Raw genomic sequence first — 25992 nt, forward strand, 5'->3', positions numbered from 1 at the left:
AAAAGTCGTCAAGACAAGAAGGCTTTTCTCTCCTTGGTGTGGTGTTTGCAAGGTGAAATGTAAAATGTGGACAGTTTTTAAATGTTTGTATCATTGAGAATCTAGAATATGAAGCTCTGAGCTCTGAAGTGGATCAAATGAAGCATCCCAGCTCTGTCAGTGTAAGGGCTCTGCATGTTTATCACTTACACCTTTCCCATCATCGTTGTCAATAAACCAAGGGGCGCCTGGATGGCTCAGTTGGTTAAGCAACTGCCTTCGGCTCAGGTCATCATCCTGGAGTCCCAGGATCGAGCCCCACATCGAGCCCCACATTGGGCTCCCTGCTCAGCAGGGAGTCTGCTTCTCCCTCTGACCCTCCCCCTTCTTGAGTTCTCTCTCTCATTCTCTCTCTCTCTCAAATAAATAAATAAAAAATCTTTAAAAAAAAAATAAAAAATAAACCGAGTACCGTGCCTTTATTTTAAATAACTCCTTTTGAGGTGCTGCAGAGAAAACTGCAATTTATTATCAAAATTTCCTTTGACATAACCTTTGCTTTTTAACTCCTTCCATAAATAAGATACACTTCTTTGTATTCCAAGTGTGTGCAGTAGGCTTTGTTTATTAAAAAAAAACATGTATGAAAGAATTACTAAGAATTGAAAAAATCATTAGTATTTCACCATGGAAACCTTTTTTTTCCAATAGGGGATTTGTGATTTGTGGACCAAATTAAAATATGGATGTTGGGCAGATGATAGGGATGTTGGCAGAGAAGAGAAAAGCAGATCCCAAATTAACATTAATTGATGTAGGCTATATTATTTCAGTGATATCAATGAGCAATGATATCAGTAAAAGACCCTTCTAGTGCATCTTGGTAGCCCAGACTGTGCAGTCTCATGCAACTTAAATTTCCTCAAAAAGTCATTTGCCCTTAGGAAAAATAAATGTTCATTCAGATCTTTGCATTGGACTTCAAAGCAATCCTGTGGTTTAATGGAATATCTGGTTCTAGACCATTGGCCCTGGATCATTTTTGTTCTACTACTACTACTATAGAGGATGCGTGTGATGTTTCTATGATCCTCCAAAAACTAATAAATATATAGGAAAAAAGACAGAACCCAACACAACGTATTGATGACATTTTAATAGTCTTCTATATATGAAACCTGTTTTATTAGATAATGATCCTTTTTATAAAGTAGGTCTTATTATACTGTAAGAACTTTGTTGTTTGTATTGGTGAAAATGTTTTGGAATAGAAATAGAAGAGCTGAATTGTTTAGTCCTTCGATTCTTGGCAGATCTCTTAACCTCATCAAACTTCAGTTTCCTTAGCTGTAGAATTGTGAATAATCATGATCTCCCCTGCCTACACCCCATGTTTGTTGTGAAGACCATGAGATATCATACAGGAATGGCCTTTGGATATTGCATCACGTTAGACAAATGTATAACAGACCAAACCCGTAGACATATGACAGACATGTCAAATCTCATTGCGACTAATTCCAATATTCTGCTCATACTCACATGTTGTCCTCAAGTTTTATTGTCTTAAATATTGCTGGAGAAAAGGGGCCAGCCTCTGGGGCTTGGGATTTTTTTTCCCCTAGAGTTTGTTGTATAATAAACAAAAATGGCTATAATAGGCTTTGATCTCATAGAATCTGACAGAACCTCTGCATTTTCTTTTAAACTAGTCTTTTCACCCATCGTGGGTCTCGAACTTATAACCCCGAGATCAAGAGTTGCATGCTCTGCCAACTGAGCCAGCCAGGTGCCCCCACCTCTGCGTTGTTGATGGGCAGTCTTATCTCTGTGATTTTCATTTACGTAGCAGTCTGCACATCTTTTAATGCTGCACTGACTTTCGGGTCATGGTGTCTCAGTCTTCCCATTATGTTGAACTGATATGCCCTTCTGAAGGCACAGGTACCTTGTACTCAAACCCTTTCTCAAATACCTCTGCTTACACAAACAAAACACTTGCCAATGCGGGCAGTGCAATCTGGCAAAGCACAGGAAATGGTTTTGTTGTATGGCACCAGAAAGTGTTTCTTCTTTCCAGATGACTCTCATACCTTTACCCCTTACAAAAGTATAAGGCTAGTAGGGTTTATTTAAATATATTCCAATTCAGACTACTCCTTACTGCCATCTCTCACCCAGACCTGTCTAGTAGTTTCTGAACTGGTCTCCCTGCTTCTACTCTTAGCAACCCTACAGTTGTTTTCCACCCAACAGCCAGAGCTAAGCTCCGAACACGTAAACCAGACCACGTCACTACCTACATCACATTCCGTCACTCTGACCAATCAAATTCAGCGTCCTTCCTTAGCCCACAAGGCCCTCTGTGCTCTGGCTACTGCTGCGACTTTGTTACTTCATTACTGCCCCGTCAGTGTTCACTCCGTGCAGTCTGCATTGGCCATTCTGCAATTCCGTAAAGACACGAGGATTTTCCTCTGTCTCAGGAGGCCTTCTCCCAAATGGTCCTGTCATTCTTCCTCACTCTCTTTAGGTCTCAGCTCAAATGTCTTATCTTTTGAGATGCCCTTCCCTACCCTCAAACTGAAACAGAACCTTCCATCACTTTCCACCTATCCCTTTGCCCTGCTTTGTATTTCTTCACGGTTGTTTGCCTGTTCCTCTAGAACGGCATTGTCCGTAGAAATTTCCGCAGCGATGGAAATGTTTTATAAATTTCTGTGCTAATACTCTAGCCACACAGGGCACCTGAGCACTTGAAATGTATCTAATGAGACTGAAGAACTGATTTTGTAATTTAATTGAAGTTTAATTCACTTAAATTTAAATAGCTACATGTGACTAGTGGCTACCATATTGGATGGCATAGCTTGAGCATTTAAGCTCCATAAGGACAACGGCTTGCCTGTCTTGTTTATGGCTGTCTCTAGAGACAATGCCTGGTACGTAGGAGGTATGGAAAAAATATTGAATTTTTACGTGAATTTTGAACATTGCCTGTGAAGTCAAGTGACTTGGGCTGTAGTACTAATAATTAAGTTGGTGCTCTCATGCAAATAGTCTGATTCCTCTTTATAAAATGGCTTTCCCCATATATTTATTTATTTAAGTTTTATTTATTTATTTACTTGAGAGAGAGACAGTACAAGTGGTGGCAGCGTGGGGGGAAGGGAAAGGGAGAGAGAGAGAGAATCTTAAGCAGCTCCACACCCAGCATGGAGCCCGACACGGGCTGGATCTCACAACCGTGAGATCATGACCTGAGTGAAATCAAGAGTTGGACATGTAATCGACTGAGTCACCCAGGCACCCCTACTTATTTATTTCTTTTGGTGAGAATCATATAAGAGCTATACATGATAGTACATTAGGAACTATAAAATGCAGGAACAGATTAAGGAATTGTTATTGCTCATAGAGGAAAGGGATGCTGATAATGGTTATTCTGGTGGTGCCAGGAGAATCAAGAAATAGGTCTTAAAACTTGTAATTATATTTCCTGAGCACAATATTAAGTGTAAAATTTTCTTATTTTGATTAATTCTCTTCTTCCTTCCATTGTATGTAGCTTTGGCTTTATATACCCTCATGGGGACAAGCTGCACATCTGTTTACATCATGCATGCCTTTTTACCAAGATTCAATAAATCATGTGTGCCTGTGCATGTTTATTAATTAGAATTGCAGTGATTTTATTCAGTCTGTTAGAAGGCTAAGCAACTGCAAGGCACTGTCTGTTTATAGAGGTGCTGGAGCCAGTTTCCTAGGGCTTGAGCCAGGGGAATGCTTTTGGCTTTGTGGTTGACCACACTTGAGGGAGAGCATGGATTTGTAGGGGTAAAAGAGACAACCAAAGGTCACTGAGCCATTTGGGCTCTTCTCCAAATAGACCTCACCTAAATCATTGAGACATTTTGGGCATTTCTCCCATTTTTAAAGGCCTCCAGGCACAGGGATTCTCAGGCTCCCTTTATAGTTTTTATTTTTTTTTTTAGAAACGTTTATTATTAAAAAGTTTCAGATGAATTTCAACAAAGGTAAAAACCCTTGTCCCAAGAGGATCATATATATGTATATGTATATAATTATTTAAATATATGTAATTATTTTTCCTCCAGTATGTCAGAGATAAGACTTTCCTTCCCCAACCCCCACACCCCCTTAAACAAAGGGCAAAGGGCCATGCAGTTCTCCCTCCCACACCTGGATACCTTTCTTATTTCCCCTCTGGTGATGCTCCTGCCACCAGGCTCAGGGCCCACCTGCGTCAACACCACTGGATGTGGGGTGCCTGGGTGGCTCAGTTGGTTAAGTGACTGCCTTTGGCTCAGGTCATGATCCCAGGGTCCTGGGATGGAGCCTCATGGGGCTCTCGGCTCAGCAGGGAGGCAGCCTGCTTCTCCCTCTGCCGCTCCCCCTGCTTCTGCTTTCTTTCTCTCTCTGTGTCAAATAAATTAAAAAAACAAAACAAAATAAAAAAAAACCCAACCACTTGATGTGCTTATTAAAGCTTTTCTGCTTCCAAACTGACAGAGTTAGATTCTAGATATGAGCCCTAAAGCTGAATTTGAACAAGCTCCCTGGCTAAAGTCTGAGAACAACTGCATCTTGTTCTTTAGGATTTGATTCAAAGTTCTCTTTACTTGATTAATCACACTTGATTGACCAACTTTACCATCTAAGAGCATTGACCTGATCTGCATATCTTTGTATAATTATTAATACTCATTTATATTGCACAGCCAAACTAGTTTATCTACCCGACTCTCGCCTGCTTGGTGGGGTAGAAGCAGCCCAGCTGCAAGTGATTAATAAAAGCAAATTCAGGGAAATGGAACCTGAATAAAACTAATGATACCTCTGTTTTAGTTTTTTGCTTGCTTATTTCTATTGTGGCGCTCAAAGTCTTTCATGCGAAGAAAAGAATAGAATCATGTTAAATTTTCTGTGTTTTCCCTCTGTTATTATATGACAAATCTTATATTCATGTTTTAATGGTTCTTTCATACATGTATTTTATTATAAGTTGCCTTATTCTTTATGGATGGAGGTGAGATATTATTTCCATGTACTGCACTTTAATGTAAAATAAAATAAAATAAAGCAGATTTGTGGGTCATCTGCTTTTTTGTTGTTGCCCACATAAGTGGTTTTCTCCATTGTGTGTAGGACATTGAGAGTTGGCTAATGGAGGGTGTCATACTCACGGGACACCATTCTGTTCATGCTTTCTTGACAATTTGTCACACAAGCCTAACTATAAGAAGAGGTTTCTCCTGCTTCTGCAATTATCCCTGAGAAAAGGAATTCATTTTATATTTGAGTAATTTTAAAGCTTCTCCCATGTGGACCCTCTCTCAATTACTGGTTAGAATAATAAAGTACTCTTTGGAGACAACAACTTTTTGGAGTATGATCTTGAATGACCTCCATCGGTGCTAGTTTTGAATGCTACTTGGAGTTACCTGATATGCCACTAAAAAGGAGAGAGAAAGAAATATAATATAGTGTTGGATGTCATTGTAAACAAGCCACTTAAGTATGTCTTAAAAGCAGGATGTAAGTGGTTATCATGTGGAGACCATGGATACACAGCTGTAAGATGAGTTTGGAAGAAACCAGCTTGCTTTGTAACTGAATACTTGTGGCACAGGATAAAATGTTCAGTGACAGTGTTATTCAGAGATTCAAAAAGTGCTTTCTTTCAAACAACTCAGTTGGATATGGAGATGGTAAGCTCTGGAAAGCTAAAAAAGTTATTCTCATGGTGATGGAGATGCTGCTGATGACTTACATGTGAAGGTTTGAATAAAACTGTTTCATGATCTGTGAGAGTTGAAAATAATTTTTAAGTTAATACATAATTTTTTATAATAACGTGATTTGAAATTTCTATGTGTGACTGAATTAATAAGGTCCCCATTATAAGCAGACTATTATTTCATCTGCCTTTCTAAAAGTTAACACATTCAAGTTAGGTTCAAAATAAATAAACCTTTTATTTTTACGTTTTTTTAAATTTAATTTAATTTTATTATGTTATTTATGTTAGTCATCATACAGTCATCATTAGTTTTTGATGTAGTGTTCCATGATTCATTGCGTATTTTTACTTTTATTGGGATAACCTTCGACATGCCTTTAGGGCACGTGGAAGATTTTGTTTTTCCTTTCTTTTCCACCTAGGTATAAACATCTTGGGAGCAGAGATCACATCTAAGTACATCTCTGATAAAGCCATTACATCACCTCTGGCACTGTTTCTGCTTCTTGTAGATTCTCACAAAATGTTTGCCATTGATGATGACAGTTGTGGCATTTCTATGCTAGGCCAGATTTTTGTGGTTTTATTTGTGCAAAACAGCCATTGAATTGGTTGAGACTTTTTTTTTAAAAAGTATCTTCCCAGCTCTCACACTATATGCAAAATAAGAATTATATATATAGATTAATTGTATCTAATGAAATAATGTTTTGTTTCAGTGGGTTCTTCAAGGAGAGAAGGCGTTCCTGCCCACGTTAATCTGTCTGCATCATCCATGCTAATGATTGCAATGCAATACACATCCAACCCAGGTCAGTGGAAATTCGAGTGGCTTGATTAATTTCAAAAACAATTATTAAAGAAGATATGAAGTGAGTAGGCTAGAAATTCTCATGTGAGAAGACCTCCTCTTGGTGGATAGACCAAAGGAGATGTGTTACAAGACAGACTTTTGAGTTGAAATAACTTCCCCTTGTCTTTGTTATTAGCAGTAATCTTACTGGCTAGTGATATTTTTAGAATGTTTGGGGACATAATTTTAGGACATTGATTAGAAATTGAGTACAAGTGTATAGGAATAAGTTAAATTAGAACTATAAAAATCACTGGGATTCTAATGATTAAAGATAACCACTGTTAATATTTTGTGAATTTGCTACTCTAATGTCACACAGGTATCCTTGAGCATAATTTTTTTTACTATTTTTCTGATTATTTCCTTAGAATAAATTCATAAAAGAGGGATTAATGAATTAAGGGACTTGAAAAAATTTTAGTAGTGTCACTAATTATATATGAGAGTACATTGTAACCTGTCATCAAGTACTGTAAAATTTATATTCTGTTAGACAGACAAAAAATAATATATTGTTTTGACTTGTATTTCTTCAATAAATAGTGATTTGGACAGGTTTCATTTCCGTTCATCAGTATAATTACACAGGAACTTTGGGAAACTGACCTAAAAAGGGGTTGACTGTTGGCATCGCATGCTAAGATGTGAACTCAGTTTTAATTTTCATTTATTGTTGATTTGGAAAGTGAACAAATTTGGTGGCACTGTTTTCAGCCTTCTACTTAATTACATTATAAATAATAAGTTTTTGACACAGGGTGAGGAAAAAATGTTTCATTTTTTAAAAAAAGATTATTTGTTTGAGAGAGAGTGAGAGTAAGAGGGTAGGAGGGACAGATGGAGAGGGAGAGAGAATCTCAAGCAGACTCTGTGCTGAACGCAGAGCCTGAGGGCAGGGCTTGATCCCATGACCCCGATATCATGACCTGAGCCGAAACCAAGAGTCTGAGCCACTCAGGTGCCCCAGAAAGAATGTTTCATGTTTAAATCTTAATGCTTTTTCGTTTGGAGTGTTACCCTTTAAATATGAAGTGCCTTGAGTAATTGAGTCATTGTATGAGTAATTCAAATATATGATTTTTGGAAGTTCTATCTCATATCTCACTCTGGCTTAGAGGACCCTCAAAATGTCATTTATATTTCTTATATATTGTATTTCCAAAACACCCTTCATTTGGAGTCTAGTAAGTTGAAGTTTCCTCCTGAGGCTTTGGTCCTAGTTTCTAAGTTGGGAGGCAGTAAAGCAGGGGGCCTAAAATCATGTGCTTTGAGGTTAGAGGTCTGTGGGTTCATGTCTGAGCTCACCAGAAAATTGCCAGTTAGTGTTAACTGTCAACTTCCCTAAGATCAAGTTTCCTCATTTCTGAAGTGGGAATAACTATTCCTATAGTGCCTAACATGTCATGAGCGTTTGATGAGTTTGGTGTATGTCAGGTGCTTGCCTTGCCTAGGGACGGGCACATTGTAAATGCTCAATAAAGAGCAATGCAAATCGCTATGATCTGCCATTTTCTTCTTGGATTCGAGTGTTTCGCTGGGAACCACTATGATCAGACTGCGTTACTTCTTTTATTTCCAAATCTGTATCTTCATCTGTTCATGGAGAATGTTTGTAGCCAGCTCTTCCATGCTAAAAATGACATTTGGGACCCACAACTAGTGTTGTGTTGTGGGAAAGTGTCAAGAGTGAGGTGATACCCACCAGGGGGGTCTCAGGGACCCAGTGGCAGGGCTCCATTTTCTTTGAATTTTTATGGGGAGGCAGCAAGTAGCATCTTGGTCCTTGTAGCCCATGGCATATCAAGGGTGGTGCACAGACCTTGTTCAACTAACTAAGTCCTTTGTTCACGGCTCTGAGCTAGACATTGTGAAAAACCACCCGGAAGCGTAAGGCATAGTGCTTGCTATGGAGCTTATGTCTCTTTGGAAGTATTAGGCATATTCACATAAATCATTAATTTACAATGTAAGGTAGTATGTGAAAAGTACAAAATAAATACTATAGGTAGTATTAATTCATCAGACGGAGAGAACTCTATGGATTGAAATGATCAGAGAAATCTTTGTGCCCCTTGAGCAAAGTATGGGTCTTAAAATATGGATAACGTTTTGATTGATAGGGTAAGTGGGGGGCGGCAATCTGGGAGGGCAAGCAGTTTACACAAAGGGACTCTCCGGGTCTGTTCATGGGGCAGTCAGGGGACTGCTCTGAACTGGGTTTGTGTGACAGACATATGGCGAAAGAGAAAGTGGCCTGGGACATCTGTACTTGAGAACTCACTGATGGCTTAAGAACAAAATTCCAATTCTAGAGGACTATTTATATATTCAATAAATATATTGACTATTTATGTATTCAATAAATAGTCACTGAATAACTAGTCTGTGCCAGACACCGGAGACATCCTGGTTAGCAAAACAGAACTGACCTCTGCCCCTGCCTCATGAAACTTATATGGTAGTGGTGGGAGAAGACATGAATTAAATAATTATAAAAGCAGATGTAAAGTGGCTCAGTCAGTTAAGCATCCAACTCTTGATTTCAGCTCAGGTCATAATCTCAGGGTCGTGAGCTCAAGCCCCGCACTGGCTCCTTGCTGAGCATGGAGCCTGTTTAAGATTCTCTCTTTTCCTCTGCCCCTTGCCCCCGCCTCTTTCTCCCTCTCTGGAAAAAAAAAAAAAAAAAGCAAATGTAAAGTTTCAGCTGTGACAAGCTCTTGGAAAGATATACTTTTGCATAATGAGCCCCTATAAAAGGGAATTTCCTTTTATTGAAGAGGTCAGAGAGGGCTTCTCTGGGGAAGTAACCTTTGCTCTGAGGACTTAAGGATGAGTAGCATTAACAAGGCTACAGGGGGTGGGGGATTCAGGTAGAAGAGTCTTGTGTGTCAGAGGGAAGCCTGGCAAGCAGGTGGGACTGAGAGATTGGTATAGCTGGAGCTCAGAGTGAGGGCTGCCTCATGGGAGGTGAGACTGGGGGCGTCTGTGGGCCAGAACATGCAGGATGTATGGGCTCTGTTTGGGAGTCCAGTGTTTATCTGAGTCTAATGGGAAGGCACTGGAGGACTTTGGGTGGTTGTGTGTATGTCACCCCGACTGCAGTTGAGAATGGATTACAAATAGTGGATGAAGATTGACCCAGGAGGAGCCATGCCATTTGTCTGGGCATGTAAAAAAGGCAGGGGCAGTGAGACTGCACAAAGTATGTAGAAAGTAAAATTGATGGGATTTGGCGACTTATCAGATATAGTGAATTTTTGGCTTGCAAAACTGAATGTGTGGTGGTTCTATTCATTGAGAAAGGAGACACTGGAAGAAGAAAACCAGGTGTCTGAGGGATGCTTACGAATCTGTTTTGGGCATCATATTCGAGGTGTCTCTGAGACATTTAAGAGGAGATGGCATACCTTGGACTAATACAGTGTTCCATGTCAATTTTATCTCAATCGAATTGGGAAAAAACCTCCTGCATAATCTCAATAATAATTCTGTATGTCCAAAACACAAAAATGTGAATAAATCAGCTTTCTTTAAAAAAAAAAAAAAGCAATGATAATTAGGAAGTTGTATTATGAGCCCGGAACTCAGTATAGAGCTCTGGGCTAGAGGTGATGAACTTTGAACCTACACATAAGTGTCCAGTGGCCTTATGAAATTGCATATAGATGGTACCTGAAGTTGTATATGAGTGTGAGATTGCTTAGGAGAGAGCATAGAATGAGAAGTGGAGTGAGCTTATGATCAGGCTTTCGGGAACGCGAACGGATAATGGTCCAGTGGAAGAGGATGAGCTTGCCGAAGAGGCAGAGAGGTTGTATCTGTCAGGATGTGTTGGGCTGACTAACAGAAGTTTTGAACTCTGCGAACGTTTGTTGTTTACTTGTTCTTTGTTTACTTAGTAGGAAGTCTTACAGATAGCACCACAGTAGCAGGGGCCTGAGATGGCGCCATTGTGTTTCTCTTGGACTTTCCCTCAGGTTTGCAAGATGGCTGCCACAGTGGGGGTTATTTTATTCTTACCCGGTCACATCCACAAACAGGTAACAGGATCAATCAGGGTAATTAGAGGAAGGTCTCCTGTTGTGGCTCTTTTATCACAGAGAAGAAATATTTCAGAAGTCCCCCTTCTCAGCAGATTCTCTCTTAGGTCTTACTGGCCAGAACTGAGTCACACAGCCATCGCTAGCTCCATGGGGGTCTGAGGAAGTATCTTGCTTTGTGGTCTGTGCATTGGGGGATGGACAAGGAAGAAAGGTTGTTGATAGCAGTTGAGTAGCAACAACAGTGTCTGCCACAAGTAATAGGAGAGTGTTAGTCATGAAGTCGAAGGAAGAGAGTGTTTTGAAAAGGAGACAGGAGTCCGCAGCACTGAATGCTGCTGAAGGTCAAGTAAAAGGCAGACTGAAGTATGTCTGTTGAGTTGAATGACATAGAGGTCATCAGTGACTAAAGTGAAACCTGCTTCAGGGCTATGACAGGGTTGGATGACAGATTCGGGAAGATATAAAACAGGTGTCTAACTTGGTGGAGGTATCTTTTTTCCCCAAGTAAACATGAGCAAATGAAAGAAGCTTGCTGTTTCGTAGCTTCTAAGAATTCCTCAACGAGGTAGACTTGGTGCCTGAGTGATGAAAGACTCCCGTGCTAATCCATCAGTCTTTCATTTGCTATCTGTCTAAACTTGAGCAAGATAGGAAACTAAGCTAAGTAGGTTTCCTCACTGCAACATGGTGGTTATGAGATAATATGTATAAGGCTCTTAGCACAATACCTGACACATAATGAACACTCAATAAATGTTGCTATTAGGCATTTTTTTCCCCTGTGTAGTTCTTGATTACATTGATGTAAGTTTATATTATATAATTATTATTACTAGGGATTGTCCTTAATATTTCTTTTGTTAAAAAGATGAAGGATCTTAGTAAAAAGCTTGATAAAGTCAAGGGCTTACATGATTTTTGAAATGTATGACTACTATAAGGAAATAAGTCATTTTTAATTTTATTGACAATTTTTATTATTAAAAAATTTTATTATTGAAGTATAGCTGACATACAATTATATTAGTTTCAGGTGTATGAGTTAGTGATTTGACAATTCTGTACATTATTCAGTGCTCACCGTAATAAGTGTGGTCACCATCTGTCACATACAGTATTATTACCATATTATTGACTGTATTCTCTGTGCTGTACTTTTCATCTCTGTGACTTATTTATTTTATAACTGGAAGTTTCTGCCTCTTAATCCACTTCACCTGTTTTGCCCATCCTCCCACCCACCTCCCCTCTGCCAACCACTAGTTTGTTCTCTGTATTTATGAGTCTGTTTCTGTTTGTTCGTTTGTTTTGATTTTTAGATTCCACATGTAAATGAAATCATAAGGTATTTGTCTTTCCCTGTCTGACTTATTTCACTTAGTGTGATATCCTCTGGGTCTATCCATGTTGTCACAAATGGCCAGATTACATTCTTTTTTATGGCTGAGTAATGTTCCACTTTATATATGATATACCACCTTTTCTTTATCCATTCAGCTCTTGATGGACACGTAGATTGCTTCCATACTTTGGCTATTGTAAATACTGTTGCAATAAACATAGGGTTGCACATATCTTTTTGAATTAGTGTTTTTGTTTTCTTTGGGTAAATACCCATAGTGGAATTACTGGATTATATGGTATTTTTCTATTTTTAATTTTTTGAGGAAACTCCATATTGTTTTCCACAGGGGTTGTACCAATTTACATTCTTGCCGACAGTACAGAAGTGTTCCTTTTTCTCTACATTCTTTTTTTTTTTAAAGATTTTATTCATTTATTTGTCAGAAAAAGAGAGAGAGAGCACAAGCAGGGGGAGTGGCAGGCAGGGGGAGAAGCAGACTCCCTGCTAAGCAAGGAGCCCGATGTGGGACTCGATCCCAGAACCCTGGGATCACGACCTGAGCCAAAGGCAGATGCTTAACCAACTGAGCCACCCAGGCATCCCTTTCTCTACATTCTTAACAACACTTGTCATTTCCTGTCTTTTTGACACTAGCCATTCTGACTGATAAGAGGTCGTACGTATCTCACTGTGGTTTTGATTTGCATTTCCCTGATGATTAGTGCTGTTGAGCATCTTTTCATGTGTCTCTTGGCTGTTTGTATGTCTGTTCAGGTCCTGTGTCCATGTTTTAATCAGATTATTTGTTTTTTTTTTGGTGTTGAATTGTGTAAATTCTTTATATGTTCTGGATATTAACTCCTTATCAGATATATTACTTGCAAATATCTTCTCCTATTTGGTAGATTGCCTTTTTGTTTTGTTGATGGTTTCCTTTGCTGTGCAAAAAAGCTTTTTATTTTGGTGTGGTCCCAATAGATTATTTTTGCTTTTGTTTTCTTCCCTGAGGAGACCTTTCCATAAATATGTGGCATAGGCCCATGTGCAAGAGATGACTGCTTATGTTTTCTTTTAAAAGTTTTATGGTTTTAGGTCTCACATTTAATCCATTTTGAGTTTATTCTTATGTATGGGTAAAGATAGTGGTCCAGTTTCATTCTTTCGGAAATAAGTCACTTCTAATTTGATGATTAGATAAAAAGTCTTACTAATATATTATTATATCTCAAAGGATATTTTATGTGATGTTTATAATTTGTGTTCAAATTATATTTTCTTCCTTACAGTGTATCATTGTCAATTATTGGAATGCCTCATGAAATATAAGCAAGAAGTCTGGAAAGTAAGTTTTGGGCCAAATTTAACTCATAGCCACAAACCCATTTTATATAATGGAGTGAAAATATTTTGCCTATTAAAACAGGTCGAATTTATTGATGTCTTTTTATTTTGATGTGGCAGGACCTGGAATTGTTTCCTTCCTGGTTAATTTATTATTTAAAGCAGAAATGATACTTGAAGAACACAGTGGCCTGACAGAAAAAGTAATTGGATAGCTCTTATTCTTAGAATTTAGCAAATACTATATTACATGGCAATTTTATTTCATTTGAAATGTTGCTCGAGAACCTGTCTTCTTTCAAATAGGAGATGTGGATTGTTAAGAAATGGGTTTTAGGAAAATATGTGAAAAATGCAGTGTTTGGCAAACTGGTTCATGCTATTCTAAAGTTCTCCTTTAACATTAACCTGGAGTAGAGAAGAATTTGTTAAAAGACGGTGTAGTTTGATCTTTACCTGGAAGGGAGGGGAGGTGCTTATTTACAGGACCCATAAATAAATAATAAAAAATGATATTTTAATATGATCTCATCTGAGAAGCACACCTGGATGATGAGATGCCGGGGGCGGGGTGGGGGGGTGGGGAAGGAACCACTCAACGCTTCTATTGGATTTTACACTGCTTTGGTAATGTTGAATGAACGATTTTCATCTTTATTTGATGATGCTAAGTCAAAGTATGCTTCCTGCTTCCTCTAGGATCTTTTGTATGTAATAGCCTACGGGCCTTCACAGGTGAAACCTCCAGCTGTGCAAATGTTGTTCCATTACTGGCCCAATTTAAAGCCTCCTGGGGCAATAAGTGAATACAGGGGCTTGCAGTACACAGGTAAGGAGGAAATAACCCTGTCATGCCCCATTTTTATTTATCTTATGCCACATTTACCTTACCGATTTCTTATTTTTTTTAAAATCTGGCTGGATTTTTATTTATATGCCTTTAGATATTGTCATTAACCCTTTCTGAAACTGGGTGGTATAAAATACATGGATGAAAATTGATTTCAAGAGCCTCTATGACACCATAGCAAATTGCCCAAGTCTCAGTCTTGCTTGCGATACACCTGGACTTGGGTTCTAACTATGGCTAACCTTAATCAGACGTGTGAACAGTGGGTGTTGCTGCAGATTTGCCCACCATTTGGCAAAACCCCAACTGGCTAATTCTGCTTGGATAAGAAGACTTGCATATTTGACATTACCAGTTTATACGCTAAATAAAAATTAAGTGACCCTTCCTGTCTAGTTGGACAGGAAGAGTCAACAATCAGTGCATATTTGTATAACTAATAACTAAGAAATAGACATTGAATTCGAATGTAAAGGCTACACGTACCAAAAAACAAACAAGTGTCAGGTCCTATGTGTTGTTTATGTTTACATATTGTAAAATCAAAGAGGGAACCTATGGCTGACGGAGTTTCTGATGCCCCTGACTACCCTCTCCCCCCATTTAGTTGTCTATATATTTTTATGAAAATAGGCGAGGGGGATATTTTGGCAAGGTTAGCTTTTATTTGAGTTATTGTGAGATTCTGCACTGATGCTCTGAGAATCTCCTTTCTTGGTATTGTCTTTCCAAAGGTGATTTGAGCTGGTTCAAAGGGGATTTAATTTAATTCAGGTGTCTGATTTATGTTCCTGATTAAAGCCAAATGTTAGAGATATTAACACCTGTTTTTTGGGCTTTATTGGTCTTTGGTGGGCTTATTCTAAATTCAGAACAAATAATATTGGCTTTACTGGTAGCAATAATGTTAATTAAAACAATGAAGGTAAATAGTACCTTTTTAACAAATGGAAATTGGTATCACTGGCATTTTAAATCATGGATAGTAGGGAATGCTTAAGTGTTGCTAAGTGGATAATTTGTAAAAACAGGAAAAAAGTTGGAAGATTAATAACATAGATGAAATGACTGAAATATTCAACTTCTTCTCAGTAGATCCCTGAAATAAGCATTTACATGATATATGAATGGAGAACTGGTATCAAATGAAATTTACTTACTTGATAAATATTTGAAGAGTTTCTTTTATGAGCCAGGCCTATTTCTTGATGATGTAAGAACCAATTCAGAACCAGACCCCATGGAGCTTAATGCAATTTGGAGATGGAAATTGAGTCACTTACTCAACAAATATTTATGAACTGTCTACTATCAGCCAGGTGTTATTCTAGCCACTGAGTGGTAAAGCAATGAAAAAAAGCAGACCCAAATCACTAATATCTTGCCACGTACATTCCAGTTTTCTGGAAAATACCAGGAAACCATTTTATAGTGTAGTAAGTACTAAGGTAGAACAAATACAGAGACCTGTGGAAATATGCAACAGGGGCCTCTGAACTCCCATGATGGTGGGCAGGTTTGGGGAGGGTTAAGTTGTCAAGGAAGGTTTTCAAGTGAGTGACAGGTAAGCCGATACCTGAAAGATAATGCACACTCTGGATGTCAAAGGGAGAGTGAATCATGAGTGGATAAAATGTAGATTTGAGGCAGAAGGAATAGCATGGGTTCAGACTTGGAGGCCAGAGATAGCATGATCCCATTTAGGAACTGGAAAATGTTATGTGTAGCCAGACAATGGAGTGACAGGAGGAGAGCAGCTAGAGATAAGCAGAAAGCCTGGCAGGGCCTGTGAAGGAATTGGGAAACCACCGACAGGTTTTAAAGGGAGAAACCAACACAGTGAGATTTGTCTGTTCAGAATATCCCAGAAGCCTCGCAAACTGACAGTGGCTTCCGTTTACTCCTGTGACAGTACCCTCTGGGAAGAGCCAGCGGAACCTCTCTCCCCAGAATAGCTCAGTCTATGCCTACAAAGATCAGAGCGACTCTTTCTTCTTCTCTTGGCCTACCTGAACAAGATGTCTCTGTCTACTGGCATCCATCCTTTTGTCCATTCCTGTGATCATACCTCCACCCACTTCCATTCTTTCAACCGTGTGGCATTATGTGCCTGCTACCTGCCAGGTACTGTCCAAGGTCCTGGGGAAGCAACTCTCTTGGAATCCCCATTTTAGTGGATCATGGCATTCTGTACAGGAAACAAGAGATCATTGGAAAAAAATCAATCGTTCTGGTCCATATATTACTATTTATCTAGCACTGGCTGTTTGTCAGACATTGTTCTAGTTGCTTCTATCTCAATATTTTAGCCTTTTCCCATCTGAACACAGTTATGGACCAAGCATCCTATTGGGTCTTATAGACATTTTCTCAGTCCTCAAAAAAAAAAAATCTTGAGAGGTAGATTTTCTTGTTTTAATGTTGCAGGTGATGAGTGGGACACAGAATTTGAGTGACATCCCTAAATTCACACAGATAATAAAGGAACACAGCTTGAATTTGAACTTAGATTATCTTCATTGAAAAGCCACATTTTCCTGTTCTAACCGTATGACATCACTTCTGTCAATTCAGTTCTTTTGTTAAACTTTAGCTGGAGCATTAGAAATTTTCTACAATGTCTGCCACAGTGAAATATGCACTGAAGGGTATCATCAGTATTTAGATGTCACTCCAACTCTAAATATACATTATTCTTAATGATAAAAATTATATGGATACAGAATTTTATGGGCTTGGAAACTCAAAGATAAAATACTTTCTTAGGGACCAGCAACTTTTATATACTTTCTGAATGATTTATTTCTTTTTTAAAAAGTAAAATTAATTTTTTAAAAGGAAACTTTGCTTTTAGAAAAATTATAGAAATATATAATAAGGAAAAAAATATTGCTACCTAGGAATGACCAGTGTTAACATTTTGGTATATTTCTCTCTAGTTTTTTTGATGCATATTTTAAAACAAAAGGAGTTCATATTGTATATAATTATACAAGGTTTCCATCCCAAGCTTCTATTGTGACATTTTTAAAATACAGAAAAGTTTAAAGAATAATACTATGAACACACTTATAGCCATGTAGATTTAATAATTGTTAGTAATTGACCATTAGTTTAACTGTACATGTATGTGTATATAAGTTATTTGTTGCTTTTTAAGCATAGTAACATAGGAATAATTAGAGCTTATATGAAGAAGATCAAACACTGAGGATTTGGTAATCTACAGTGTTTGCCTCTTTTGGGCTTATTGCTATTTATCAAGAACAAAAACTACTTCAGTTATTTTGGTCATTAAGTATGAGTCTTAAAGATGCAAAAATTACAGGAAGTTTTCTTGGCAATGGAAATAGCCATTATGTTGTTCTATAAAGCTCTGCTTCTGTGGGGGGAGAAAGAAATTATTTAGCCTTTTTTTGGTGACTGTGTCTCAACTAGTAAATAATTTAGATCAGCACCAGTTGTTGTATAGTTTCTGTCTGAACTATGAACCAAAAGATGTGGCACAAGATACATTTCCAAGACAGTTTGTTGCAAACGTGGTAAAGAATAACTAAAGATAAGCACTACAAGGTTAGACTTTGGTCTAGGCTACCAGATACCTAACTTTATATTAGTACTGTTGGATTCTTGAGTTGTATACACGTGCCAGAAGTTCTACCTTTTATGTTGCAACTTCTCCATTATTGAGTTCTTGTTTATCTTTTTGTTATTTTATTTCCACAAGCTTTAAAAAGTGTTTTAAACCTTTTATATTTGTACGTTATACGCATGTGGAAAAACACACAAATTACGGGGAACATCCTCCACCATGTTTACCACCATGATTACCTTCTCCTTCTATCCCAAAAGTAACCACTAAGTTGACTTCCAACATCAAAGATTAGTTTTGCCTATTGTTGATGTGTATATAAATGGAATCATATATTATTTATTTGTGTGTTTGTGCGCACACATGTGCATGTGCGTGCGCGCGTGTGTGTGTGTGTGTGATTTGTCTATGGGTTGAGCATAACCGTGTTTCATTCATTTTTATTGCTATATATATATATTCTACAAAATGAATGTACCTCAGTGGATGTATTGATTTTACTATTAATAGATATTTGGGTTCCTGCGTTTTGGCTGTTACAAGTAATTCTGCTGTGAACATCCTTCTATGGATGTTCGTCCTTCTATGCACGCATGCACACACCTCTGTTAGGTATATGCAGAGGGTGGAATTGTTGAATCAGAGGGTATGCATATATCTAATTTTTTTCATCTCCCCCTCCCCTGCATATATCTAATTTTGTTTGCAAACAGTTTTCCAAAAAGGGTTGTACTAATCTATACTCCCATTACCAGTATATGAGAGTTCTTTTTGTCTGTATTCCACATTTTGGGCAATACTTTATTTGGTTTTCAGAATTTTAGCAATTTTCAAGAGATGTTGAAGTATCTTACTGTGGCTATAATTTGCATTTCCCTGATTACTAATGAAGTTGGGCAATTTTTCATGTATTTATTGGCTATTTGGGTATCTTTATATAGTCTTTGTCAATAACATATGTTGCAAAATATCTTTTCTTATTTTTTTTACTCTGTAAATGATGACTTTCGATGAGTTGAAGTTCTTATTTTAATGTAATCACATTAGCAATCTTTTTCTTTATATCCTAAGAAAATCTTTCCCTATACCAAAGTTATGATATTATTCTTTGTTATCTTCTAGAATATTTGTTTTTTACCTTGTACATTTAGATGTATCTAAAATTAATTTTTCTGTATGGTGTGAGGTAAGGGTCAATTTTTTTCTTCTATGGATAATCAGTAGACTCAACATCATTTATTGAAAAGATTTCCCTTTTCTTACTGCTAGTACCATTTTTGTCATAAATCAGGTGTCTATTTAAGGATGGTTCTCTTTCTGGATTCTTTACTTAGTTTAATTGGTATATTTTTCCTTTTCCCAAAACCACACTGTCTGAATTAATGTAGTTTAATAATAAAACTTTATATCCTTCAGTGCGGGTCTTTCTACCTTGTTGTAATTGCTGTTCTCTTCATTGTCTCTCTCTGCTTTCTCTCTTCCTGTTCTTTCTCCTCCTCCTTATTTTCTTCTTCCTCTTTCATGATTATTCCTAGCTATTTGCTAAATTAAACACACAGAAACACACACCTAAACTATTAGAATTTTTATGGAGGTTGCCTTGAATCTATAGATCAGTTTGGGGAACTGACATCGTTATAGTATTGAATCTTCCAGTCCATGTGCTAGAAGTATAGCTCATTTATTTAGGCTTTCTTTAGTTTCCTTCAGTGCTGCTTTATAGTTTTCTGTAGATGACTTGCCTATATCTCATGTAGTGTGTTCCTAGGTATTTATTTTTTGATGTTATTGTCAATGATGTATCTTTAATAAATTACTTATTCTAACTCTTCATTGCTAGTATGTAGACATGCAATTAATTCTTGTATATTGATCTTGTATCCAGCAACCTTGCTAAATCACTTTTTAATTCTAATAATTTATTTGAAGTTTAAAAAAAATTTCATGTGTGCAGTTATATTATTGCTGAATAATAGCAGTTTAATGTCTCCTCTTCAGTCCTTAAGTCTTTATGTCTATTGACTTAACTGCACTGGCTAAAACCTGCTGTGCTATGCTGAGTTTTAAGTTCCCTCATGGTTTCTTCTTTGGCCCGTTTAGAAGGATGATGATTAATTTCTAAACATATGGGGATTTTCCTTGTGAAGTTTTGTATTGATTTATAGCTTGATGTCTCTGTGGCCAGACAACATACTTTGAATTATTTCATTCCTTTAACACTTTTTACACTTTCTTTAGGGTTGAGCCTGTGGTCATTTTTTAATGTTCTGTGTACTTAAAAAAAAAAAAAAACCTTTGTATTTGGCAGTTGTTTGATATTGTGTTCTATATATGTAAAATAAAATTTCTTAATTGTGTAGTTAAATCTTCTATATCTTTACGTATTTTTGTCTTTTTCTTCTCCTGGTTACTAAGAATAGAATTTAAACATCTCCTACTATGATTGTGGATTTGTGTATTCCTCCCTGTAGTTCTATCAGTATTTGCTGTATAAGTTTGAAGACTGCATACAAATTTAGAATGCAACATCTTTCTGGTGAATTGAAACCTTTACCATTATGAAATGCATGTTTTTATCTCTAGTAATGTTTATTTGTGTTAAAATCTACTTTGTCTTAGACTAATATAGATATGCCAGCTTTCATGAGTGTTTGCATAGTTTAACTGTCCACCCTTTTTTTTCAACTATTTTATATTCTTATATTTTCATGTGTCTTGTAAGCAGCATGCAGTTCTATATTTTAAACTCAATTTTTATGATTTTTGCCTTTTATTTGGAGCACTTAGTTCATATCTGTCTGTCTGTCTATCTATCTATCTAATTACTGGCATATTTGATTTTAAATCCACCATTTTTCTGTTTGCTTTTTATTTCTCCTGCCTCTTTTGTGTTCCCCTTTTTCTCTTTTTTGCCTCTTTTGCACTGAATGAGCATATTTAAGCATTCTGTCTTACTGAGTTACTCAGTCTTCTGTATTCTCTTAATCTTTACTCTAGAGATTATACCAGGCATTCTGGACTTATCAATGTCTAGTATAAAATAGTACTTTTAGCCTTTTCCTGTAAAATGATAGAAGACTTTAACATTTTTTTTGCCCCCTCCAAACTTCCATCTATACTTTTATGCTCTATTTTTTATAATTTTAAAACATGTAATTATTGTTCTTTGAAGTCATTATTCATTCAATTTTCTTTTTTCTGGTGCTTTTTTTCTTTTTATATTTCTAAGCTCCCATCTGGGCTTTATTTATTTTTTCCTTAATAATAACTTTTCTATATTTCCTTTAGTGCCCTTCTGCTGGGGATAAATTTTCTCGGTGTTTGTTTGAAATATCTTTGTTTTGACTTGATTTTTTAAAGCTATTTTCTCAGTATATAGAATTCTATGACAGTGATTTTATTTTCACAGTTTGAAGGTATTTCATGATCTTTTCATTTTCATTGATTCTTTTGAGAAGTCAGCTATCATTGTTGCTCTTTTGAAAGTAAACTGCCTTTTTTTTTTTAAGATTTTATTTATTTATTTGACAGAGAGAGCGAGAGAGAGCGAGTGAGCACACAAGCAGGGGGAGCACCAGAGGGAGAGACAGAAGCGGGCTTTCCGCGGAGCAGGGAGCCCAATGTGGGGCTTGATCCCAGGACCCTGGGATCATGACCTGAGCCGAAGGCAGATGCTTAACTGACTGAGCCACCCAGGTGCCCCAAACTGCCTTTCTTTATTTAGAAAAATTTTCTTTTTTTCTACTTGGTTGAAATCTTAAAAAAATATCTTTTTCCAGTTTTATTGAGAAATAATTGATGTATCACTGTATAAGTTTAAGGCATACAGCATGATAATTTGATTTACATATATTGCGATTATCATGACAGCTTCAGCTAACATCCCGCATTTCATAATAGATACAATATAAAGAAAAGAAAGATGAAAAGAAAAAAATTTCTCCTTGTGATGAGAATGCTTAGGATTTACTTTCTTAACAACTTTCCTATATATCATATGGCTGTGTTAACTGTAGTCATCATGTTGTACATCACATCCCTAGTACTTATTTGTCTTATAACTGAAAATTTATACCTTTTGACCACCCTCCTCCAATTCCCCCTTCCTCCACCTTTCACCTCTGGTAACCACATCTGACTTCTTTTTCTGAGTTTTTTTTTTTTTTTTAAAGTAAGATCATACAGTATTTGTCTTTCTCTGTCTGACCTATTTCATTTAGCATAATGCCTTCAAGGTCCATCCATGTTGTTGTAAATGATAGGATTTCCTCATTTTTCATGGCTAAATAATATTCCATTGTGTGTGCATATCACAACTTCTTTATTCATTCATCCATGATGTACACTTAAGTTGTTTCCATGTCTTGCCTATTGTAAATAATGCTGCAATAAACATGGGGGATGCAGCTATCTTTTTGAGTTAGTGTTTTCATTTCCTTTGGATATATTCCCAGAGGTGGAATTGCTGGATCATATGGCAGTTTTATTTTAATTTTTCAAGGTTACTACATATTGTTTTCCTTAATGGCTGTACCAATTTACAGTCCCCCCAACACTGTACAAGGAATCCCTTTTCTCCACATCCATCCTAGGGTTTGTTATCTCTTGTCTGTTTGATCATGGCCATTCTAACAGGTGTGAGATGAGATAATTTGCATTTCCCCAACGACTAGCGATGTTGAACAAATTTTCATGTGCCTGTTGGCCTTTTGTATATCTGCTTTTAAAAAATGTCCATTCAGCTATTTAAGTCCTTTGCCCATTTTAAAAATTGGGTTATTTGTGTTTTTGCTATTGAGTTCTATGAACTCTTTATATATTTTATATAATATATATATAATATATATAAGATATATATATTATATATATATATGAGATATATGGTTTGTAAGTAAATATTTTTTTCCATTCTGTACATTGTTTTCTCGCTTTGTTGTTTCTTTTGCCATACAGAAGCTTTTTAGTTTGATGTAGTCCCACTTGTTTATTTTTGATTTTGTTGTTTATGCTTTAGGTGTTGTATCCAAAAACATCATTACCAAGACCCATGTTAAGGAGTTCATTCCTGCGTCTTCTAATAAGAGTTTCATGGTTTCAGGTCTTACATTTAAGTCCTTAATAAATTTTGAGTTAATTTTTTGTGAGTGGTATAAGATAGTGGTTCAGTTTCATTCTTTTATATGTGAATATCAAATTATACCAGCACCATTTATTGAAGAAACTGTCTTTTATCCATTGAAGTATTATTGACCCCTTGTCAAATATTTACTTGGCTATATATGCTTCAGTTTATTTCTTGGCTTTTGATTCTGTTTCATTGGTCTATTTGTCTGTTTCTATGCAATACCATACTGTTTTGTGTACTATAGCTTTATAGTATAGTTTGAAATCAGGGCGTGTGATGCCTTCTGTTTTGTTCTCCTTTCTTAGGATTTCTTTGGTTATTTGGGGTCTTTTATGGTTCCATATACATTTTAGGACTGTTTTTTCTACTTCTGTAGAAAATGCCGTTGAAATCTTGATAGGGGTTGCATTGAATCTATAGGTGGCTTTTGGTAGTATTGACATTTTAATAATATTAATTCTTCTACTCTATGAACATGCAATACCTTTCTATTTATTTGTGTCTTTGATTTCTTTCATTAATGTCTTGCAGTTTTCTGGATAGAGATTTTTCACCTCTCTGGTTAAATTTATTCCTAAGTATTTTATTGTTTTTGATGCTATTGTAGATGGGATCAATGTTTTTATTTCTTTTTCAGAAAATTCATTGTTAGTGTATAGAAATAATACTGATTGTTGTATGTTAATTTTGCATCCTGCAACTTTATTGAATCATTGATTAGATCTAACAGATTTTTGGTTACATCTTTAGGATTTTCTATATAAAATCATGTTATCTGCAAATAGAGATAATTTTACCTCTTCCTTTCCAGTTCTGATACCTTTTATTTCTTTTTCTTGCCTGATTGCTCTAGCTAGGACTTCCAGTACTGAGTTTAATAGGAGTGGTGAGAATGGGCACTCTTGTCTTGTTCCTGATCTTAGAGGAAAGGTTTTCAACCTTTGATTGTTGAGTGTGTGGTTAACTATAGGCTTGTCATATATGGCCTTTAGTATGTTGAGATATGTTCCTTGTATGCCTTGTTTGAGTTTTTATCATGAATAGATGTTGAATTTTGTCAAGAACTTTTTCTGTGCCTATTGAAATGAATATGTGATTTTTTTCTTTCATTCTATTAATGTGATATATTACATTAATTGATTTGCATATGCTGAGTGATCCTTGTATCCCAGGGACAAATCCCAATCGATCATGGTAAATAATACTTTTATGTGCTGCTGAATTTGGTTTGCTAGTATTTTACTGAGAATTTTTGCATCTATGTTAATCAAGGATATTGGCCTGTAGTTTTCTTTTCTAATAGTGTCTTTTTCTGGTTTTGGTATCAGGATAATGCTGGCATCATAAAATGAGTTTGGGAGTGTTCCAACCTCTTTGATTTTTTGGAAGTGTTTGAGAAGGATTGGTGTTTTCTTTTTTAAGTGTTCGGTAAAAGTCATCAATGAAGCTATTTGGTTCTGGGCTTTTGTTCATGGGGAGATTTTTGATTACTGATTCAATCTCCTTACTAGTAATTAGTCTATTCAGATTTTCTATTTCTTTCTGATTGAGTCTTGGTAAGTTGTATGTTTCTAAAAATTAATTCCATTTCTTCTAGGTTGTCCAGTTTGTTGGCATATGGTTGTTCACAGTAGCCTCTTATGGTCCTTTTTATTTCTGTGGTATCATTGTAATGTCTCCTTTTTCACTTATAATTTTGTTGATTTGGGTCTTCCCTCTTTTTTCCTTTGGTTAGTATAGCTAAGGATTTGCCAGTTTTGTTTATCTTTTCAAAGAAGCAATTCTTAGTTTGGTTAATCTTTTTTATTATTTTTCTGTTCTTTATTTCATTTATTCTGCTCTACTCTTAATTATTTCCTTTCTTTTGCTGACTTTGGGCTCATTTTGTTCTTTTTAGAGTCTTATGGTGTGAAGTTAGGTTGTTTATTTGGGATTTTTCTTGCTTCTTAATGTAGTCATTTATTGCTATGATTTTCCCTCCTTGAACTGCTTTTACCACATCCCATAGGTATGTTTCCATTTTTGTTTGTCTCAGGAAACTTTTTTATTTCCTCTTCAATTTCTTCTGTGATCCATTGATTGTTCAAGAGAGTGTTGTTTAATTTCTATGTGTTTGTGAATTTTCCACTTTTCTTCTTTTTATTGACTTCTAATTTCATGCCATTGTGGTTAGAGGAGATATGTGGTATGATTTCAGTCTTCTTGAATTTGCTAAGACTTGTTTTGTGGTCTATCTATATATGTGTGCCCTATATATATATATATGGTCTATCTTAGAAAATGTTCCACGTGTGCTTGAGAAGAATGTGTATTATACTGTTGTTGGATAGAATGTTCTGTATGTTTATCATGTCCATTTGGTCTGTAGCGTTCAAATCTGCTGTTCCTTTATTGATTCTGTCTGGGTGATCTATCCATTGGTGAGAGTAGGTTTTCTTTATTTTTTGATTTTTCAGCAGCTTTACTATCTAGTTGTGGTATTATTATGTTTGTCTTTTTGGGGGATTCATAGGACTTCATGGCTTGGTGTCTCTTGAGTTTTGGGAAATTGTCAGGCATTATCTCTCTTTTGTTAGTGATAATAGTACTTTATTAAGGCATATTTTATATATAGCAAGATGCACAAGTATCAAGTATATGGCTGGATCAATTTTGACAAATGTGTAATGCTCATTTAATCATCACCCAGATAAAGATGTTAGCATGTTTCCATCACCCCCAGAAAGTAACAGCATGACTCTTTCTAATCAGTGCCCTCTCTTCCACCTTGATGTAGTCTTTGCTTCTGTTTATATATATTTCCTATATTCATATAATTCAGGGATTCATATAAGTGGAGATCAAAGTATGTTTGTGTCTGATCAAAGATTTCGTGTCTGACTTCTTCACTCACAGATTGTTGCTCAGATTAATCTACGTCGTTGAGGATATTAGTAGTTCTTTTAATTGCTAAGTAAGTATTCCACTCCATGAATATACCAGTTTTTATTTTTCAACTCTGATATTCATGTACATTGGGTTTGTTTCAAGTTTATGGCCAATATATATGAAGCTGCTATGAACATTTTATACAAACCTTGTGTGGGCATATGCATTC

At 36.4% G+C, this 25992-nt stretch overlaps 1 protein-coding gene across 13 annotated transcripts in view; it reads left to right on the top strand.

The window, feature by feature from the left end:
- The window catches only part of UNC79 (unc-79 homolog, NALCN channel complex subunit), a 246213-nt gene that overhangs the window by 48331 nt on the left and 171890 nt on the right, over nt 1-25992 (top strand). For all 13 annotated transcript variants that reach the window (XM_073895820.1, XM_073895813.1, XM_073895819.1 and 10 more), the window contains 3 exons: nt 6463-6555; nt 13274-13329; nt 14028-14157. In XM_073895820.1, coding sequence (XP_073751921.1) covers nt 6463-6555; nt 13274-13329; nt 14028-14157 — 279 coding nt within the window. The remainder of the gene's footprint in view (nt 1-6462; nt 6556-13273; nt 13330-14027; nt 14158-25992) is intronic.

The sequence above is a fragment of the Callorhinus ursinus genome, unplaced genomic scaffold, assembly GCF_003265705.2.
Source record: "Callorhinus ursinus isolate GAN/ISIS: 27379988/994484 unplaced genomic scaffold, GSC_fseal_2.0 scaffold8, whole genome shotgun sequence".
NCBI lineage: Eukaryota > Metazoa > Chordata > Mammalia > Carnivora > Otariidae > Callorhinus > Callorhinus ursinus.